The sequence below is a fragment of the Biomphalaria glabrata genome, chromosome 1 (assembly GCF_947242115.1).
Source record: "Biomphalaria glabrata chromosome 1, xgBioGlab47.1, whole genome shotgun sequence".
NCBI classification, from domain to species: domain Eukaryota; kingdom Metazoa; phylum Mollusca; class Gastropoda; family Planorbidae; genus Biomphalaria; species Biomphalaria glabrata.
This window is the reverse complement of record NC_074711.1, coordinates 21,451,846-21,468,747: the sequence shown is the minus strand read 5'-3', so window position 1 is coordinate 21,468,747 and position 16,902 is coordinate 21,451,846. Positions and strand designations below refer to the sequence as shown.

The following is a 16,902-nucleotide window of genomic DNA, read 5'->3' as shown; positions in this document are numbered from 1 at the left end:
ATTTCTTTAGTCCATATGCTTCAGCCCTAGAGGGGAAAAAATGCTAAGTTCCCCAAAGTACACTTATTTTGGCAATGTGTCTTCTAAAAAAGGATTTAGTATCAATTGTAAACAGTAATTCTACTTCTTTTGAATGTAGAGAAATGACATTGGAACAGAATAGTAGACTTATGCACATTTTACGCTCTCTCTCTCTTGAAAAAAAAATAGACTCTATAATCTATATCTATCATTTTGATGCTATTGGCCAAGTTTGAGGCCATGTCCATAAGGAAGCAGAAATAAATACAATATAACGTAAGGCAAATTAAAAATGATTTGAGGAAAAAAATATGCATAAAAAATAATCCATTTTCGTTTTAGTGCATATTTCATTTATGTAAGGTGACCCAAAATATTTGGGTACGAAAGTGGGACACACGTAGATCACTGGACGGGTAACAAATAAGGCTACCGGTATGCTCAGTTGTTTTTTCGAGAATATTGCTTTCAACAACGTCATTACAATGCATCCTAAAGTACACACCATAGACTTATATAGATATATATTATATCTAGACTGGACATCTTTTAACACTACAAAAAAAAAAAAAAAATATGAAAAAGTTGAAACAAGGCGTTGTTTTGTAAAGTAGTTATAAGAAGTAAAGTTGTTGTTTTTTTTCAACCCTAACCTATGTAACATAAAATTTAATGTTTAGCACTAGATCTAGTAATTAAACATCAACAGTAAGAGTACTCTCGTCTCATAATTATTATTTTGCAATTTTCAGATACACAATCTAGAAAGATCTAGTTAATCAATCTATTTTAATGTACATAGGACATAGATGATTTAAATCAACAGACATGAATTAATTCGATCTAGGATTTTTGAGACATTGTCTCAATAGAAACTAACAGGAAATGGCTTTGTTTCATATACCGGTAGGGGAAGGTGGAGCTAGTTGTCACAATTTTCAAATTTTGATGTTTTAAATATATTTAGAATGTATTGATTCTCACCAAACTTAGCATGTTGTAACTTGAACATTCAGACAACAACTAGAGCAAATGAAATTATATGACAACAACTAGAGCAAATGAAATTATAACTTTATCTCTTTATTTATCAGAGTTATACAACAGAAACGTGGTTGGGTTATGGTTGTGACATCTTGCCCCACACCGGGAGTAAGTTGACACAGGGCAAAATGTCACACATTTTAAAAATCGTCATATCTTGCTTTGTCTAAAAGAAATAATATATTGTTACAAATGAACAGTGATAGGTAGAGGTCAACGTGTGACCCCAGCAGCCAGTGTTCTCTGGAATTTACGCGTATAAACAAAGACAGGATGTGGCGTGTCCTCACGTGTTGTTCCAGGGGACAAACAGATCTAAGAAGGGGGGCAGTTACTAATGAACAGTGACAGAGGTCAGTACGTGTGACCCCGGCTTGATGACACTGCAGCAGGTGTTCTCTGGAATCTACATGTAAAAACAAAGACAGGATGTGACGTTTCCTCACGTGTTGTTCCAGACGATACTAGCAGTGTTTGTGCAACTTTGGAGGAGCGATTAGGGACTCTATATAAGCCTGAAAGTTAATGTGAAAGTCAGTCGTGAGTGAGCCATTACACTCGATACAGACGATGTAAGACGTGTGCAGCTCTAGTGGAAGAGAAATGTGTAGGGCCTACGACTCGATGCAAGTTAACTAGGGTAGAGTTAACTGGAGTGGACTACTGTCGTTAAAGTCTATACAGCGAACTACAGTGGACTTGAGCCGTTACAGTCGATGTTAGACGTGTGCGGCTCTGATTCGGTAGACTTGAGTACGACTTGGTTCAGCTTTGGGAGACCTGGAGCGACACTGGGAAGTGTGTCGTTGGTCTGTTCTGTGGAATACGGCTCGATGCAAGTTGAGAAGAGATGAATTGCAACGAAGTAGGCCTATAGCTAACTGTAAACTGACAGATATTGTACAGTCTTCTACGCTACATGTTACAGTAACAAATTGTTAGAATTAATAGTCAATAAAGTTATATGAAGCTGAAAGTTTAGTCGTCAAGTTCTTTACAGTGTTTTTATTTGTGTGCCTACTAGTACATTTAGCCAGAAGATTCAGAAATACGTAACAATATTTAGTCAAGACTTTGTTCTTGTAGTAGTTTCCTTGACTTGTCGTCGTGAAAGAATTATATACCGGTATATGCAAAGTCAGGACGTCTGGTAACCTTAATTTATGCTTCATACTTAGAATGCGGTCTTTTGGGGAAATGTTGAAAATAAAATACAACATAGTCAGTGGTATTTAGCGCAAATAGATAGTAATATTTTTTTTAATGAGGCTAAAACCAAATCATATATATATTATGCCTTGTGGGTTTTATTTTCTTGCGGATGAAAATTTGAAGGTGATCGAGGGTTGGGCTTAGCTGTAGGCCTAATACAATGTGTGCAAAATGTAGGCCTAATCTAATCTGTACTAAATTTACAATAACTGTAAAGTCACACAATTAACTGTCCTATTTATTTACATAAGTGACTTCAAAGCATACATCGTAGAACAAAAAAACAGGATTATTTGCATATGACCTTACATTACGCACTGTCATTAGGTGCGAAACTGAGCACCATGAGACACAGGACAGTCCAAGATGGTCGATAATTAGAATAGATCTAGGATGTAAACAAGAAAGAAGTGTTTGTTGTTACTGAACACACTAGTTGAATATTTGTTATCGAACTGCTGTTGTTAGCGGCCCCCGAAAGGGAATGTCTGTCCGTCCGTCCCGTTTAAATCTCGTAAACTAGAAAAGATAGTGAAAATCCGACATCATAATATTTTAGACCATTCAAAGTTCTTTTCTGAAAGCGAAAAATCTAATTTTTTAAATCACGTATGCAATCAGATTTATCAAATATACACACCACTTTTACAACTATTCACTATTGATAGTAACAAACGCGGTATATGCCCTTTAGTATGAGTACTGAAATACAACACTATTTCTAACACGTTTATGCAAATGGTTTTAGATTTGTCAAAAAAAAATTTAACAATTGTAATGCCAAGTTAAGTAAGTTCTGTCATACCGTACTAACAACTATAATTACACAAAAAAAAATATTTTTTTTTTTAAAAGAGAAAAAAATCTATTTAGTACCGTACAATAAGTAGGACAATTGATAACAATTAATACCGTACCGGTATGTAGTTTTTCATATTATCGCGTGAACTATAGAACACCTAACTTAAGGAAAATTTTTAATAAGAGATTACCCTTACAAAACAATTAGATCAATTAAATATTCTTTATAAGACATTAGTTAGGTCAGGTTCACATCTAACTTCACATTCACCTATCCTTTGGTCTGCTGGGGTCCACACAAGATGTCAACCTCTTTCTCCATTCTTTAATGTCATTTGACTGATGTTCTTTCTGAAAATATTGAAACCTGTCTTTTTACCTGCCTGGGTGGACCTGAGTTAGTTTCCACATAAAATGACTTTGCAATCTTGTTATATTATTTAACTTGTGTTTTTATTTACTCCTTTCGTTGAGGTTCTTTGAGCTCGCTGTTACAGCATTATAGAACAATAGAAATAGGAATATGCACACTACGGTACCTACTTTATTCATCGTAAACCAGTGACAAGACTTAAACTATACAAGATGCTATAATATTAAAAACTTCATAATAATTCCCATTTTGTTGAACTATCAAACTTTGCAAAATGATTTTTTAAAAAATGTTTACAAATGTAAAAAGAGAGTGAAACTAAGATTCAATCTTCTGTAGAAGTAAAAAACACTGTTTGGCATACCTCACCTAAAGAAAATAAAACTAAAAGAATAGAGACATTGGATTAATCAAAATTGGATATTCACAACAAACATGATTATGATATGCTTTGTCTTCAAGTCCAAAGATTAAGGAAGAGTATTTTAAGTGGTTAAGCAGACTAAAATTAGATCAACATAATATATCTCATCTTATGCAGATCGGACCATTTAAATTACACAGTTCTTCCATGAATAAGATAATTATGTCATATTCTTATAAATCCATTTGTCAATCTAGTCATGCAAGTTCGAGACTTGTCTGCAAGAGTCTTTTGACATCTGTACCCAACAAGGGTAACACCACAATTAAATTCACTTAAGAAGAATAAGTGCTAAATAATACATCATACACTAAAACAAAACATCTTTACAAAAACATAGCCTAGTTACAAAATAAATAAGTGACAATGATAAACACACTTTTGTCCTATATACAAGATTATTACAGATGATCCCTAACTCTAACCCAACGCCATATACTAAAATGTTAAAAGCTCAGGACTTCTGAACAACCTAATTGGAGACAGTTTTAGGACATCCATAGGAGTGCAGCAAGGATGCATTGATTGTCCAGCTCTTTTTTACATATTTCTGCAGAATAGTATTTAATGGAAACTCTAGATCTAGAAGGATTTACTCCCAGCTTGACAATAAACGGATGCCTATTTCCAATCTCAAGTTTGAAGATCATATAGACCTCATAGGAGAAAATGCAGACCAGGTTCAATCTCTTACTTAAAACTGGATGCTGCAGGTAAAACAGTTGGCATGGAAATTAGTGCTGAAAAAAAGCATAGAAAATACTAATTTACAGTGGAGAAAGTACAACATGCGGCATACAGTTGAATGGACTAACACTAGAAGAAGTTGACTCATTTAAATACTTAAGGTCAAACATAAGAGATGGAGGAACAATAAAAGAAATAAAAAAAACAGTTTAAGCATAATATCCGATCCGATGCCATGAGCAAACTGGAAAATCCGAAAGAGTTAACATCAGCTTCCAAATAAAACTATTCTTCACTAGTGGTCTGAGTACTCCTACTTGGTTGGACACTGAACACTGAGGCTGAAAGAAGAATTCAAGCAAGAGTAATGGCTACAGTACAATGCTGTGTATCAGAAGCCAGGAAAAGAAGACCTCTGGCTAGCAAAAAGAAGGAACTCCTCAATACTATGAAAAGACAAAAAGCTAAGCTAATTCGGACATATTGTAAGACATGACTCAATGTCAAAAGTCTTCCTTCAAGTTCAAATTGCAGTGCGAGAAGCTTGAAGAAAGGGTTGTCCAAAGAAAAGCTGGCTGAATGATATCCTTCAGCCTTTCTCTTGATATCCTGCTAATAACATCTGCTAACCAAGAAAAGTGGAAGGATGAAAGTCAAGGGACAAATGAGATAAAATGATGCAAGATCAAACTCATTTAATATTTTTTCCCATGACATGATTAAAGATATAATACAAATATATACATTAAAAAAAAAAAGGCTTTAAAATACTATATTACTAATTAATGTAATTTAATGTCATCATAAAAATCACAAAATGTTTTAAATTAGTAGACCTTGACCTAGTAGATCTAAGTAACAGGTTACAATTCAATACTGTACACTAAATACATTATTAATCAAATTAATGTATAGAATGACTAGATAGAAAGTAAATGATATTTGACAAAAAAAAATGTGGCAAATTTAACTTATGATTTGAGCAAAAAAACTCAAACCACTAAAAAGTTATTTGCCTAGCAAACATTGCGTTTGCTATTAATATGCCAATACATTAAAAGCATACATACTAATGCATATCCTATAAAACAACAGGGACTCGCCCTAATCAACTTTTACAAGATTTTGCAAGTAGTATTGTATGCAATTGAAAATAAAATATTGAACCACTAACTCGTGAAGAAATAGATCATTTTCTTTATATCTAAGATCTTTCCCTGTTAAGAAAATAATCTAAAGAAAAACAGGGTGCAATGAAAGATCGCTAGTTCATTTTGGTTTAGGGTTAGGGAGAACCGAAGGAACATCCTCCAGCTTCAAGACTTTCTTCACGAGTGTCGTTTAATTTTCAAATCTCACTTTTTAAATTTATTAGCTATTTAAAAATATGGATCAAAATTTTTCCCCAGGAAAAAAAATAAATGATTGTGTAAGACCTAGCTCACTATCTAGAGAAATAGAAACCTAGTCTAAATTTAGATAATCTAGATAAAGAAAATTGAATACTAGATCTAGATTTTATATCTTAATCTAAAATAGATCTACTATTCTAGTTCGTCCATTGCCAGCGATATCGTGATCCACTACCATCCAGGGGGCTGAGGGCTTTGCACTGGACTGGGGTTTTGTGCCTCCTCGTGTGGCTGGTGAGACCTATGTTAGCCTGCACTCTGGGCAGGTTATTCCAGCTGGAGCTAATAATGTCATTGGCCTTGCTTTTTTTCTCTGACGCTTTTCTTCTGCCAGCTCTATAGAGTATAGAGTAGGCTATTTTATTTATTATGTCTACATCGTACATGTACCATTTTAACTATATTATAAGACAAATCTGAAATCACTAATGGAAACACATCCACTGTCTGGTATAATAGTGACTTAATACTTTTATTTAAAAAGAGTCTAGACTAGATCTATTTCTAAATCAATGACTCTAGATCTAGACTCTGTTATAATAAATAATAATATAATTATAATAATCTATCTAGATTTTCTTGCAGATCCAGGACTACACAATAACACTATAAATTAAAAAAAAGTGACTATTTAAACTATATAATAATATATATCTAGATCTAGTGTAGGCAGGGACGGACTGGTTATATGGTTTCAGGCAAATGCATGGTGGGCTGGTAGGGCTGATTGTAAAAAAAAAAAGTAAAGTTCCCCTTTAGTTTTAGATTTTGCTATCTACAGGGCAGATAATGTTGTCATCCGTTTCTTTGACAATGGTTAACAAGCAGGGTACGTAATAGAGTTTGGTGGACTTGGGAGCGCCATAAAAATCCTGAAATTCTAAATCCCAGTCTTCATAAGGGTATCGAAACTACAATTTTTGTTAAAGTTGTCTATTTTTGCAATAGTGCAATTTTTTATCCATTTGGGTGGAGCAGTACGCACCCTATTATTGACATTTACAGCTAGGCTCTCTTTTTGCTGTCTGTGACCTTCAGGATCCTTTCTTCTGTCTGACAGGCCTAAAGTTTTAAAATATCTGACTTTCATTCTATTGATTACAGCTAATGAATTCTATCTAGTCTAATTCATTCCATCTAATCTGGTTTAAACACTTATTCTCACTCATAAATAACAGAAAGAAAATGTATTTAGACAAATGTCTTCATGAACAGGAACCAGTGTTGGTTCAAAGCAAGCCGCTAGAGCTCAAAATATGTAATTTTCTTTTCTTGCTTTTTTGGGCTTATTGAAAGTCTCAAGAAAACATTAAGTAACTGGAACAGACACAAAATAGAGCAGTGAGATTCATAACAAACGAATATTCACATTTGACTAGAGTAACACCTTTAGTAAAATCACTAAATTTAGAAAGCCTTCTGGACAGAAGGCTCAAAAGTAAAGTAGCAATCTTACATAAAACACTGAACCATAATCTTCAAATACAAAAACAAAGTTTAATAAAATACTCTGAAAGACATAAAGATAAAGGCACATTCCTCGTCCCATATGCTAGGACAAATTTGTACAAATACTCCTTCTTCCCTAGTGCTATTAGAGCATGGAATGGGTTGCCTGAGCTAGCCAGGAAAACCAGTGACTTGGCAGAATTTAAGTCATTGGTTAATATGCATGACTAAATGCATAGCGCGTAGGACGTAATCATCTTCTTTTTTGAAGTAACGTCTGTATTATATAAGATAAGATAAGATCATCAATGCACACTTGACTGAAGACAAAAATACTCTAAATATTTAGTCAGTGAAAGGGATTTTTAAAAAAATTTGCTGGAATGATGCAGAACTATAAAATGTCACTTCTTTTAGAAATATGATTCTTATATTCATTTTACACCTTTCTATTTACTGCCTAACCTTACTGTCTAAAGCCTTTTTTATCATAGCGAAATTTCACACAAGTATTTTTATTATTTTTTTCACTAGAAAATTGCATCAACAATATTTATTCCCTTCTCTTTTGAAATATTAATTCCAAATGTACTAGATTCACATTAAACCTCAAAATGTAAACTATTTGCAAATGTTTTGGTGATGATAATGACATTTAGTTTTAATTTAACTGTATTCATTATGTATAGGTCTAGCTCCCACATGTGCTGTGAAAGATACCAATGGATTCAAGAAAAATAAAGTTTGTTTTTATAGGTGCAAATTTGAAAGGAAAATTATTGTGTTTAATAAATAGTTTTTTCACAAAACCAAATTCTGGTGTTCACAGTAGCAAGCAATTTGAATGGACATATTTTTATCAGAACTATACAACCTATTCCAAAAAGCCTTCTAAGCCCATGCTAACACTATATACCAAAAATCCTTGTCCACTTTGTGATGAAGCACTAGAGAAATTAAAGCCATTTTTGGATCAGGTAAAAAAAAATAATTATTTGAATAAAAATTGAAATGGTAGCCTACATACAAAAGTTTTGGAAGCCTTGAAATGTCTTTGGTTTTTCTTCAATAACTAGAATCTATAGATTTTTGTTTTAAGCTAATGCAACAAAAGAATGGCTACTAGCACTAGCAATCAAATAGTATTTTACAATACTGTAATTAGTCATTTATGTTCTTTTTTTTTCATTAAAATTGTTTCAACTGCCAGAATGATAATAGCAATGATTTTTTCCCCACTAAATTTCCCTTCACTCTAGAATTTGATTATCTTTCATTAATTAGATATATCCATAAAGAGATAAGAAAATATTTGATCATACAATTTACTAATTTATTATTGTAGGTCATTTTGGAAAAAATCGACATTACAGCCCCAGAAAATCGTAGATATTGGAAATCTTATCGTTATGACATTCCTGTATTTCATCTGAATGGAAAGTTTATAATGAAACATAGAGCTAACATTGACGTCTTTAATAATGAATTAAAAGAATATTATTTACAGGTATGTATTTTAACAAGTTTTAACTTATTGTTGACTGGAAGAATCATAATAATTAGATCATTGCAATGGTTTAATTAGAAAAAATACCAAGAAATAATACATTCATATTTTTAGTGGTTCTATTATGGAATAGTCTTTTTTTGTTTTTTGTGCTATCCTACACAAAGCACTAATAAACAATTTTACCATCATTTGTGTAAATCATGTTCAATAGAAGGGAAATCACCACTTTTGGAAAATAGTTTTTTTTTAAAATCAAAAGAAATAAGGCTTTTTACATTATATTAGTAATTTTATCTTGGTTGAAACATGTGCTAAGGCTATTAATGGTCCTTAAATTGACCATTTTGTTTTTGAAACTATGTAACATATATGTCAATACCATTGACCATTGCTTGTGGGTGTAATGTTTACATCATTTTATCATATAGATATAGGTTAGTATATTTTTAAATGTGAAACAGTTGAATACATAAATTAAATATAGCTCTTAAAAATAATTATTTTACAGGTTAAAAAAGAAACAGAAACCACCTAAACAAGTCATTTCAATTTGTTTATTAAGCCTTGTGGACAACTTTCAGAATAAAATATATAACTCTTATCATTCATCATTCTTTTGTACTCAATTGTTTTAAATACTATTGATCTCATTTTTTAACTTCTGGTGGATGTAATGTATAAGAAAGATATGTTTCTAAGATGAAAATTGTTTGGTCAAGCTGTATTTCTGATAGCTCCAGCCTGGAATAAAAAAAAAAAAGTACAAGTTCTACTTAAATTCTTGTGAAAGAAATATGTTACTACACAAAAAGTACAGCTGTGAAATATTATGATTATCAATAATTTCCAATTGTAAAAAAAAACAACAATACTGTGATATGAATAATTATATATACAACAATAGAAACTAGTAATGCAGGTAGCAGTCAAGGACTATTAAATAATTCAACATCTTTTTACAATTGTTAGGTACATACGTTTTGGCTGCATCACTAATTTTTTTTAACTGTGCTTTTTCACTTGGTGTAACCATTTGTTCAACTTCTTCTTTCTGCTCAATGGCACCTTCTGCATCAAGTGATGCAATAATTGCCTCTACCCTGTCTTGTTTATCCAACAAACGTCTGTAGTTAAAAAAAAAATTAGAATAAAATAATGCCGGCTGAAACCTTGAACAAATTATAATTTTATTTCCCAGCATGTTATTGTAGCTTTAAAATTAGTCTATTTTATGCTACTGATGTATTTCAAACTGTTTTAAGAGAAGCACTTAAATCTGAAGGATAGTGAATTAAATGTATGTAGGAATGACCATTATTTTACAATATGATAAAAATAAAGTTCAAATTTTTTTAAGATTTACAGAACTTACTTATTTTCAGACAAACACTTTTGTCTTCTAACCATCATATTACTTATAGCCTGAAAACAAAAATTGGCATATTATTACAGTGGATACACATTTTTTATTTATACTAACTATATTATAGCATTGCCAAATATGGAGAAATGGATACATTTTACTATGGCATTCTCCTTCTAGCTTGCATTTGCTGAGTTACAGTCCCCTAAGCAGCCTGATTCAGGGGGAAAAAAAGCAATCTGTTCTCAAACACTACACTGTATGGTATTGGTTATGCTTGGAGTGTCCAGGGCATATTTATTTCTTGAAATGGCATTCAATAAAAACAAATATCAATAACTGTTTGCTTTAAATGAACACATCATTCAAGGAACATTTATTGTCATAAAACATGTATTTTTGGACATAAAATTCCATAAAAACAAAATGTTTGGGAATTTTTATTTTGAGACAATCAGAACAGGCAATACAATATTTGTTGTTTGAACCAACAGAAATGGTCAAGTTTTTGTAATTTTTTGGGGGGAAATATTTTAAAATGAAATGAGAATAAAGGTTTATGGGAGTTAAAAAAAATTCACATTTTTTCAACAACTTAAAAATGATTGACACTAAATACTTGAATGGTTTGGATAAATTTGATGTTCTAGTCCAGAGGTTCTCAACCTTTTTAACTCCGCGACCCCCTAATACAAATTTTCACTAGGAGGCGACCCCCCAGCCGTAATTTGATTTTACAAAGGTCTACGTAAATGTGATTTAGCTAATGTTATAAAATGGTTATCAAAATGTATATTTCTAATATCCATGATGTTAATTTAATTGTTACAAACGTATCCTATTTATTTAGTGTAAAAAAATTGTGATTTACTTTTTAAAAAATCTGATTTTATTATTTTTATTCATTTACTTTTCATTGCGTATTTATAATATTCACATTACATACATATTTTACAATTTAAAAAGTATTACTAATCATGGAAATCGTTGAGACAGTATTTTCAAACACGTCAAAGTTAGTGCAAAGGTTGAGCTTGTTTTTATTTCACTAGATTAGGAATTCACATCAAGTTTGTTTTTGTACTAAGACTGACAGGCAGATACACTGTTGGAAATGGAAGAGGAAGTCTAGAAAAAATCTCATATAGAACAGAATGACTGCAAACACTTGATCCAAATTTGTGTCACTGACATTGAAGAGAAATATTTAGATGCATTGTTATTGATGTTGCTAACATATGTCGATGAATCATACAATGAGTTACAATGGACTCATTCTGTACCAAACATTGAAATCCAGACCTACACCCCAGCATACTTAAAGCACCATCTGTGCAGACACCACAAATATTTTTCCAATAAGTCTTCTACTTTTTCAAATCTAACCAGCTTTGTCAGTTACATCACTCGCTGTAGATGTCGTTTATAGAGGTTTGCATAGAAACTAATCTTTAAATTCGCTTTTATGTATACATCTTAAGTATACCGGAACTAGTAATTGTGAACAATCTACAACATTAGTGGATTCATCAAGCTGGATGCTAAATATTGTAGAAGAAGCAGAAATCATTTCCTTAAAATCAGAAGACATGTCAACTAATCTCTTGTGAATAGAGTTATTAGGTATGCAAATTGCACTCAATTTATTAATAAATTTGGCTCCAATCATAACGAGCAATGTCTTTGACCACAAACAATGACTCCTTGGTAATGGTGTGAGTTTTCAAAACCCAGGGAGCCACCAAAATAAGAAGCTTCATAGGCTGATATGTTTTAATTATGGTACTTGCCATCTGTGTCAAGTTTGAATTTCATCAGAATTCAAAACTAAACTACTGGATGTCGTTATCGACAAAGCTCGAAATTTGTTCGGCCTCAATACATACGTCAAAGAGAACATTATTACAAATGCTGCATCGGGGTCTCTGAATTCCTGCTTGAATTATTGAAGTAAAACTATACCACATTCTCTTTTCTTTTATTAACTTTCTTTTGTTTGAGGTCCATGTTCATGAGTTGGTCCATAATGAATTTATTTCCATTGACTAGAATACGATGGCATATTATTGACGTGATTAGATCTTCTGATGGCTGAGACGAATTTTGGGAGTCAGTTACACAAATCGGGTCTCAAACAAGGAAATCCTTTGCCGAACTGGGAGTCGAACACTTAGTGAGGTTGTGACAGAGCGTAACATGAGGTTTGCGGGACATGTTCTACGACAAAATGAACTACGTATACCAAGAGTTTCGATGACATGGAGGCCAATAGGAGGAAAGTGCAAACAGGGATGTCCTCGTATTACTTGGTGCCACACCTTCATGGAGGACCTCAGAACAGTGGACACCAGGTGGGAGGAGGCTTCAGACATTGCCAACGAAAGATGTGGAGACAGCTTGCTGCCCAATGCGCCGAACGGCGCGGGAGAACTTCAGTCTATGTAAGTAAGATTAGATCTTCAACAAAGAAATATTTGATCCATCAATGGTGTTTCGACGCATTGGTGGACACTAAATTCATTTGTTGAAAAATTAATTCTGCAACAACGGAGATGTGGTCTGTAACGTCTATTTTTGAATAACAATTATAAAAAAACAACACGTATACTTTCAATCAAGGATGTTACATTCACTAAAAGTGTCATCTGTATCCTCTGGCAGTAAGTCCTTGTTTATATTTGTCACCCCACTTTTTATTTTTCATTGAAACTTGACGATAGTTTCATAATTTGTTTTCTAATAATGTAATTTGAATAATGTCCCTTTATGAATATTCTATTGATATAAATCTATATCCGACGATGGTACAAATATGCTTGTTACAACACATTAGAAAAAAAAATTCCCCCCACCCCCCAAATTTTCAAATGGGGTTAGGCGACCCCTGGCTAAGGGTCATTCGACCCCCAAAGGTGTCACAACCCACAGGTTGAGAACCCCTGTTCTAGTCTATACAATCACAATCTTTTTTTTTTTTTGTAACAAAAAGAGAGTGAAGGGTTATGAATGTTATTAAAATCATTTTTGGGTTCAAACAGTGATAGAATATGTTTATCAATAGAAAATATATTTAAAACATTGGTACCAGTATATTAAAAGAAAAGTTATATCAACCTGATAACATCTTTCCAGAATCATTCTGCTCACTTGAATCAGACTGACATTAAAAAAATAAAATGTACGAGTTGGTGCATGGTCAGGTGTTTTTGACAATTCCTGTGAACAATTGTGAAAATTAGTAAATGATAAGAAATGAAACATATAATAGCAAGTAAAAATGTATTTAAATTTTTGAAAGCATACAGAATAAGAGATTACTTACAGTTAATGTGATAAAATTTTCCGCAAACATTTTATATAACAATTCTTTAGCTTCTTTTGGGGGGAGCATTGCCCGTTCCTCTACCTATTGTTATGAAATTCAATCATAATAATGCATGTTTTTCACATTTTCAATGGTTAAATAAATTAAATATATTTATATATGTATACGGGGGCCCGGTGGCTGAGCGGTTAAGCACTTGGATTCCAAACTGGGGTTTGAATCTCAGTGAAGACTGGGATTTTAATTTCTGGATTTTTTAGGGTGCCCCTGGGTCCACCCAACTCTACTGTGTACCTGAGGTAAGCAGGGGAAAGTTAAGATGGTTGGTCATTGTTCTGGCCACATGAGACACCCTGCTTGTTAACAATTGGCCAAAGTAACAGATGACCTTAACATCATCTGCCCTATAGATCACAAAGTCTGAAAGGGGAACTTTAAATGTAAATATATATGTGTGTCTATGTGCGCGTGCGTGTTTTGTAGTAAATTTAATGCAAGCAAAGGCAAGGAGGTATGAATTATAGTTAGATATGGACTTCCATTATCAAATCACAGGGAGTAATGTCTTAAGTTCTGCAAGTCCTACTTAACACTAGAATAGACCACCGGCACACTTCCCAGTGTCGCTCCAGGTCCTCAAAACAGTTCACTGGTATCATGCAGGACGGCACTTAGCCCCAAAGCAGTTCAGACTCCCATAACCTGCATATTCCTTCAGTCCTTTCTGTAGAATCAACATGTCTGCTACTACTAGTGTTGAACAGTGCTTTGATGTGCACCATCAGTGTCGGCACAGGAGCGGAGTTACAATAATATATATGTATGTATGTGTGTGTGTCTGCATGTGTGTGTGAATGAGAGAGAGAGAGAATGTGTTTACTTAAAATAAAATACTGTGAAAATGGGTTTACCCAATTTTTATTGCTATATGGTTGCTTTCTAAGTATCTTTAATAGAGACAGGCATTTAAAAAAAAATTATTTTAGAGCCCTCAGGTTTTGGGAAGGACATTTAACATATACTATGGTCAAATCAAGCATTTAAGTATATATTTCTTTCAGTCACAACTAAAACATTTCTAAATGTCCAACTAATTTAATAATACCTGTTTTTGTTCAACCTGTTTGTCAGTGAGAAGAACACGAAACATTCGCAGAGCTTTTGAGCCAAATCTTTCTAGAACTATGGTCTCTATGTGTGACACACAAATAGCTTTAATGGCTTTAAAGTAATGTAATATATTTTAAGGAACATTTACTTAAAAAAAAAACACACCAAATTTTAACTTTTTCACCCCGTACTAAACTTCTTTAACATTTTAGTTATTTCTAAATAATAATTTAATAATAATAATTTTATTTATAAAGCGCTGTTAACAAACAAAATGTAGGCTCAAGGGGCTGTAACAACATTACAAACAAAAAACACGAGAGCTAAAATGACAGTTAATCTAAAAAAGTTTTAAACAGATAGGTCTTAATGTTCTTCTTAAAAGTGGTGTAGCATGTTGTCTATCTGAGATCAATGGGGAGTGAGTTCCAAACCTTTGGTCCGTGAACTGAAAAAGCATGCAGACTAGCTTTTGAGGGAGAAACGTGGCACTACTAAAAGCGTTGAGTCCATTGAGCGCAGGGCTCTCTGGGGGACATATGGAGTAATCAGTTCGCTAAGGTACAAGGGCATCTCGTTGTTATATATACACTGATGACAAAGTGTGGCGACCTTGTAATCGATTCTCGCTTTCACGGAAAGCCAATGGAGCGTGCGCAAGAGCGTAGTAGCAGAATCTTGTCTATTTTTTTTAAGGACTATTTGAGCGGCGTTCTGTATACGTTGCAGCTTGGCTATTTTGTCATCAGGTATACCTGCTAGCACGGCGTTGCAGTAGTCAAGGCGGGAGAGTATGAATGCCACAGCTAGCGTTTTTGTTGACTCTGTTGTTAAATATGGTCGGATCTGGCCTAATCTGCGCAGCTGCAGATAAAGACCTTTGCAGAGCTGACTTATGTGTGGATCGAAAGATAGTGTTGAGTCGAAGAAAACTCCAAGATTCCGCACTACATGGACAAAAGGAACATGGCAGTTCGTGATAAAGAGAGAATCTGTGCTTTCAACTTTTGAGACATTGTTCCTAGTGCCAATCTTAATTATTTCTGTCTTGTCTTCGTTCATCTTGAGTTTATTTTCAACCATCCAATCGCTCACCCTTGCAACGGTACAACTGATTTTCTCTGCCAGATGCGACACCTCTGAGGGTACTGATGAATCGTATAACTGTGAGTCATCGGCAAAGAAAAGGTATAAGATGCCGGTTGGCCGTATGACACCGCTGAGTGGATATGTATACATAGTGAACAGTACTGGGCCTAGAACTGATCCTTGGGGTACTCCGTACTTCAAAAGTAAGCTTGTTGATTCCGTCCTGCTAACAACAACACTTTGGGTGCGTTCCGTCAGGTAGGATCCAAGCCACTTTAGGACGACTCCTGCTAAACCAAAAGTTGCAGAGAATCTGGCCATCATAATTTCATAATCTAGCGTATCAAAGGCTGCGGACAAGTCCAGCATGGAAAGAATTGATATGTGGCCTTTGTCGGAATTGTGAAGTAAGTCGTTTAGTACCCTGACCACTGCTGTCTCTGTGCTACGACACTTCCTATATGCAGATTGAAATTCTTCCAATAGACAGTGCTGTTCAAGATGAGAAAGATTTTGCGCTAACACGATGCGCTCCAGAAGCTTTGACAGGAAGGGAAGATTTGATACCGGGCGATAGTTTTTTAGACATTCCGGGTCAAGACTGGATTTCTTTAATAAGGGTCTGACAAGTGCATCCTTAAATTGCTGTGGTACAATGCCTGAAGTCAGTGAAGAGTTCACAATGTTAGTAATTGTAGGTACAAGCTCATCTAAACATTCAAGGAGCAAGGAAGTTGGAATAGGATCAAGGTCACATGACTTATTTGGCATCTTTAAAATAGTACTTTTGACATAATCTTCAGATACACGCTGAAACTCGCAAAAAGGAGTATTTTGAAAAATTGGAGAGTGGTCAAGCTGTGATGAGAGGGATGGCATGTCATTTCTAATCTGCTCAATCTTCCCAATGAAGAATCTATTGAAGGAATCAGGAAGTTCAGATACTGGGATAGATGACGGCAAACGTTCGTTATTTGCTCCCCCTAACATTTCAGCGGTGATCCTAAACAGCCTAAATAACATTAGTAATAATCCTTTTAATACATTTTTAATTAAATGAAGTATGTAGAATGCCCAAAGCA

The 16,902-nt window shown here is 33.9% G+C and overlaps 3 protein-coding genes across 8 annotated transcripts in view; 1 reads left to right on the top strand and 2 right to left on the bottom strand.

The window, feature by feature from the left end:
- LOC106074110 (28S ribosomal protein S11, mitochondrial-like) overlaps positions 1 to 6,639 on the bottom strand; it is a 320,632-nt gene extending 313,993 nt beyond the window's left edge. The window contains exon 1 of the mRNA XM_056028251.1: positions 6,625 to 6,639. The gene's annotated coding sequence lies outside the window, so the exon portion shown is untranslated. The remainder of the gene's footprint in view (positions 1 to 6,624) is intronic.
- On the top strand, positions 5,933 to 10,291 carry LOC106071182 (glutaredoxin-like protein C5orf63 homolog). 3 transcript variants are annotated; one of them, XM_013231222.2, is made up of 4 exons: positions 5,933 to 5,991; positions 8,113 to 8,400; positions 8,769 to 8,930; positions 9,442 to 10,291. In XM_013231222.2, the coding sequence occupies exons 2-4, from the start codon at positions 8,146 to 8,148 to the stop codon at positions 9,466 to 9,468; spliced, it is 444 nt and encodes a 147-aa protein (XP_013086676.1). In that variant the 5' UTR covers positions 5,933 to 5,991; positions 8,113 to 8,145; the 3' UTR covers positions 9,469 to 10,291. The 3 variants fall into 3 exon arrangements, with proteins under 3 accessions (XP_013086676.1, XP_013086678.1, XP_013086677.1); XM_013231224.2 differs by lacking the exon at positions 5,933 to 5,991 and adding an exon at positions 5,998 to 6,208; XM_013231223.2 differs by lacking the exon at positions 5,933 to 5,991 and adding an exon at positions 6,215 to 6,317.
- LOC106071177 (DNA-directed RNA polymerase III subunit RPC3-like) overlaps positions 9,468 to 16,902 on the bottom strand; it is a 27,068-nt gene continuing 19,633 nt past the window's right edge. For all 4 annotated transcript variants that reach the window (XM_056028205.1, XM_056028223.1, XM_056028214.1 and 1 more), the window contains exons 10-15: positions 14,727 to 14,849; positions 13,619 to 13,702; positions 13,411 to 13,512; positions 10,306 to 10,355; positions 9,911 to 10,057; positions 9,468 to 9,674 (exon numbers count right to left, since the gene is read on the bottom strand). In XM_056028205.1, the coding sequence (XP_055884180.1) occupies positions 9,581 to 9,674; positions 9,911 to 10,057; positions 10,306 to 10,355; positions 13,411 to 13,512; positions 13,619 to 13,702; positions 14,727 to 14,849 (600 nt within the window). In that variant the 3' untranslated portion in view covers positions 9,468 to 9,580. The remainder of the gene's footprint in view (positions 9,675 to 9,910; positions 10,058 to 10,305; positions 10,356 to 13,410; positions 13,513 to 13,618; positions 13,703 to 14,726; positions 14,850 to 16,902) is intronic.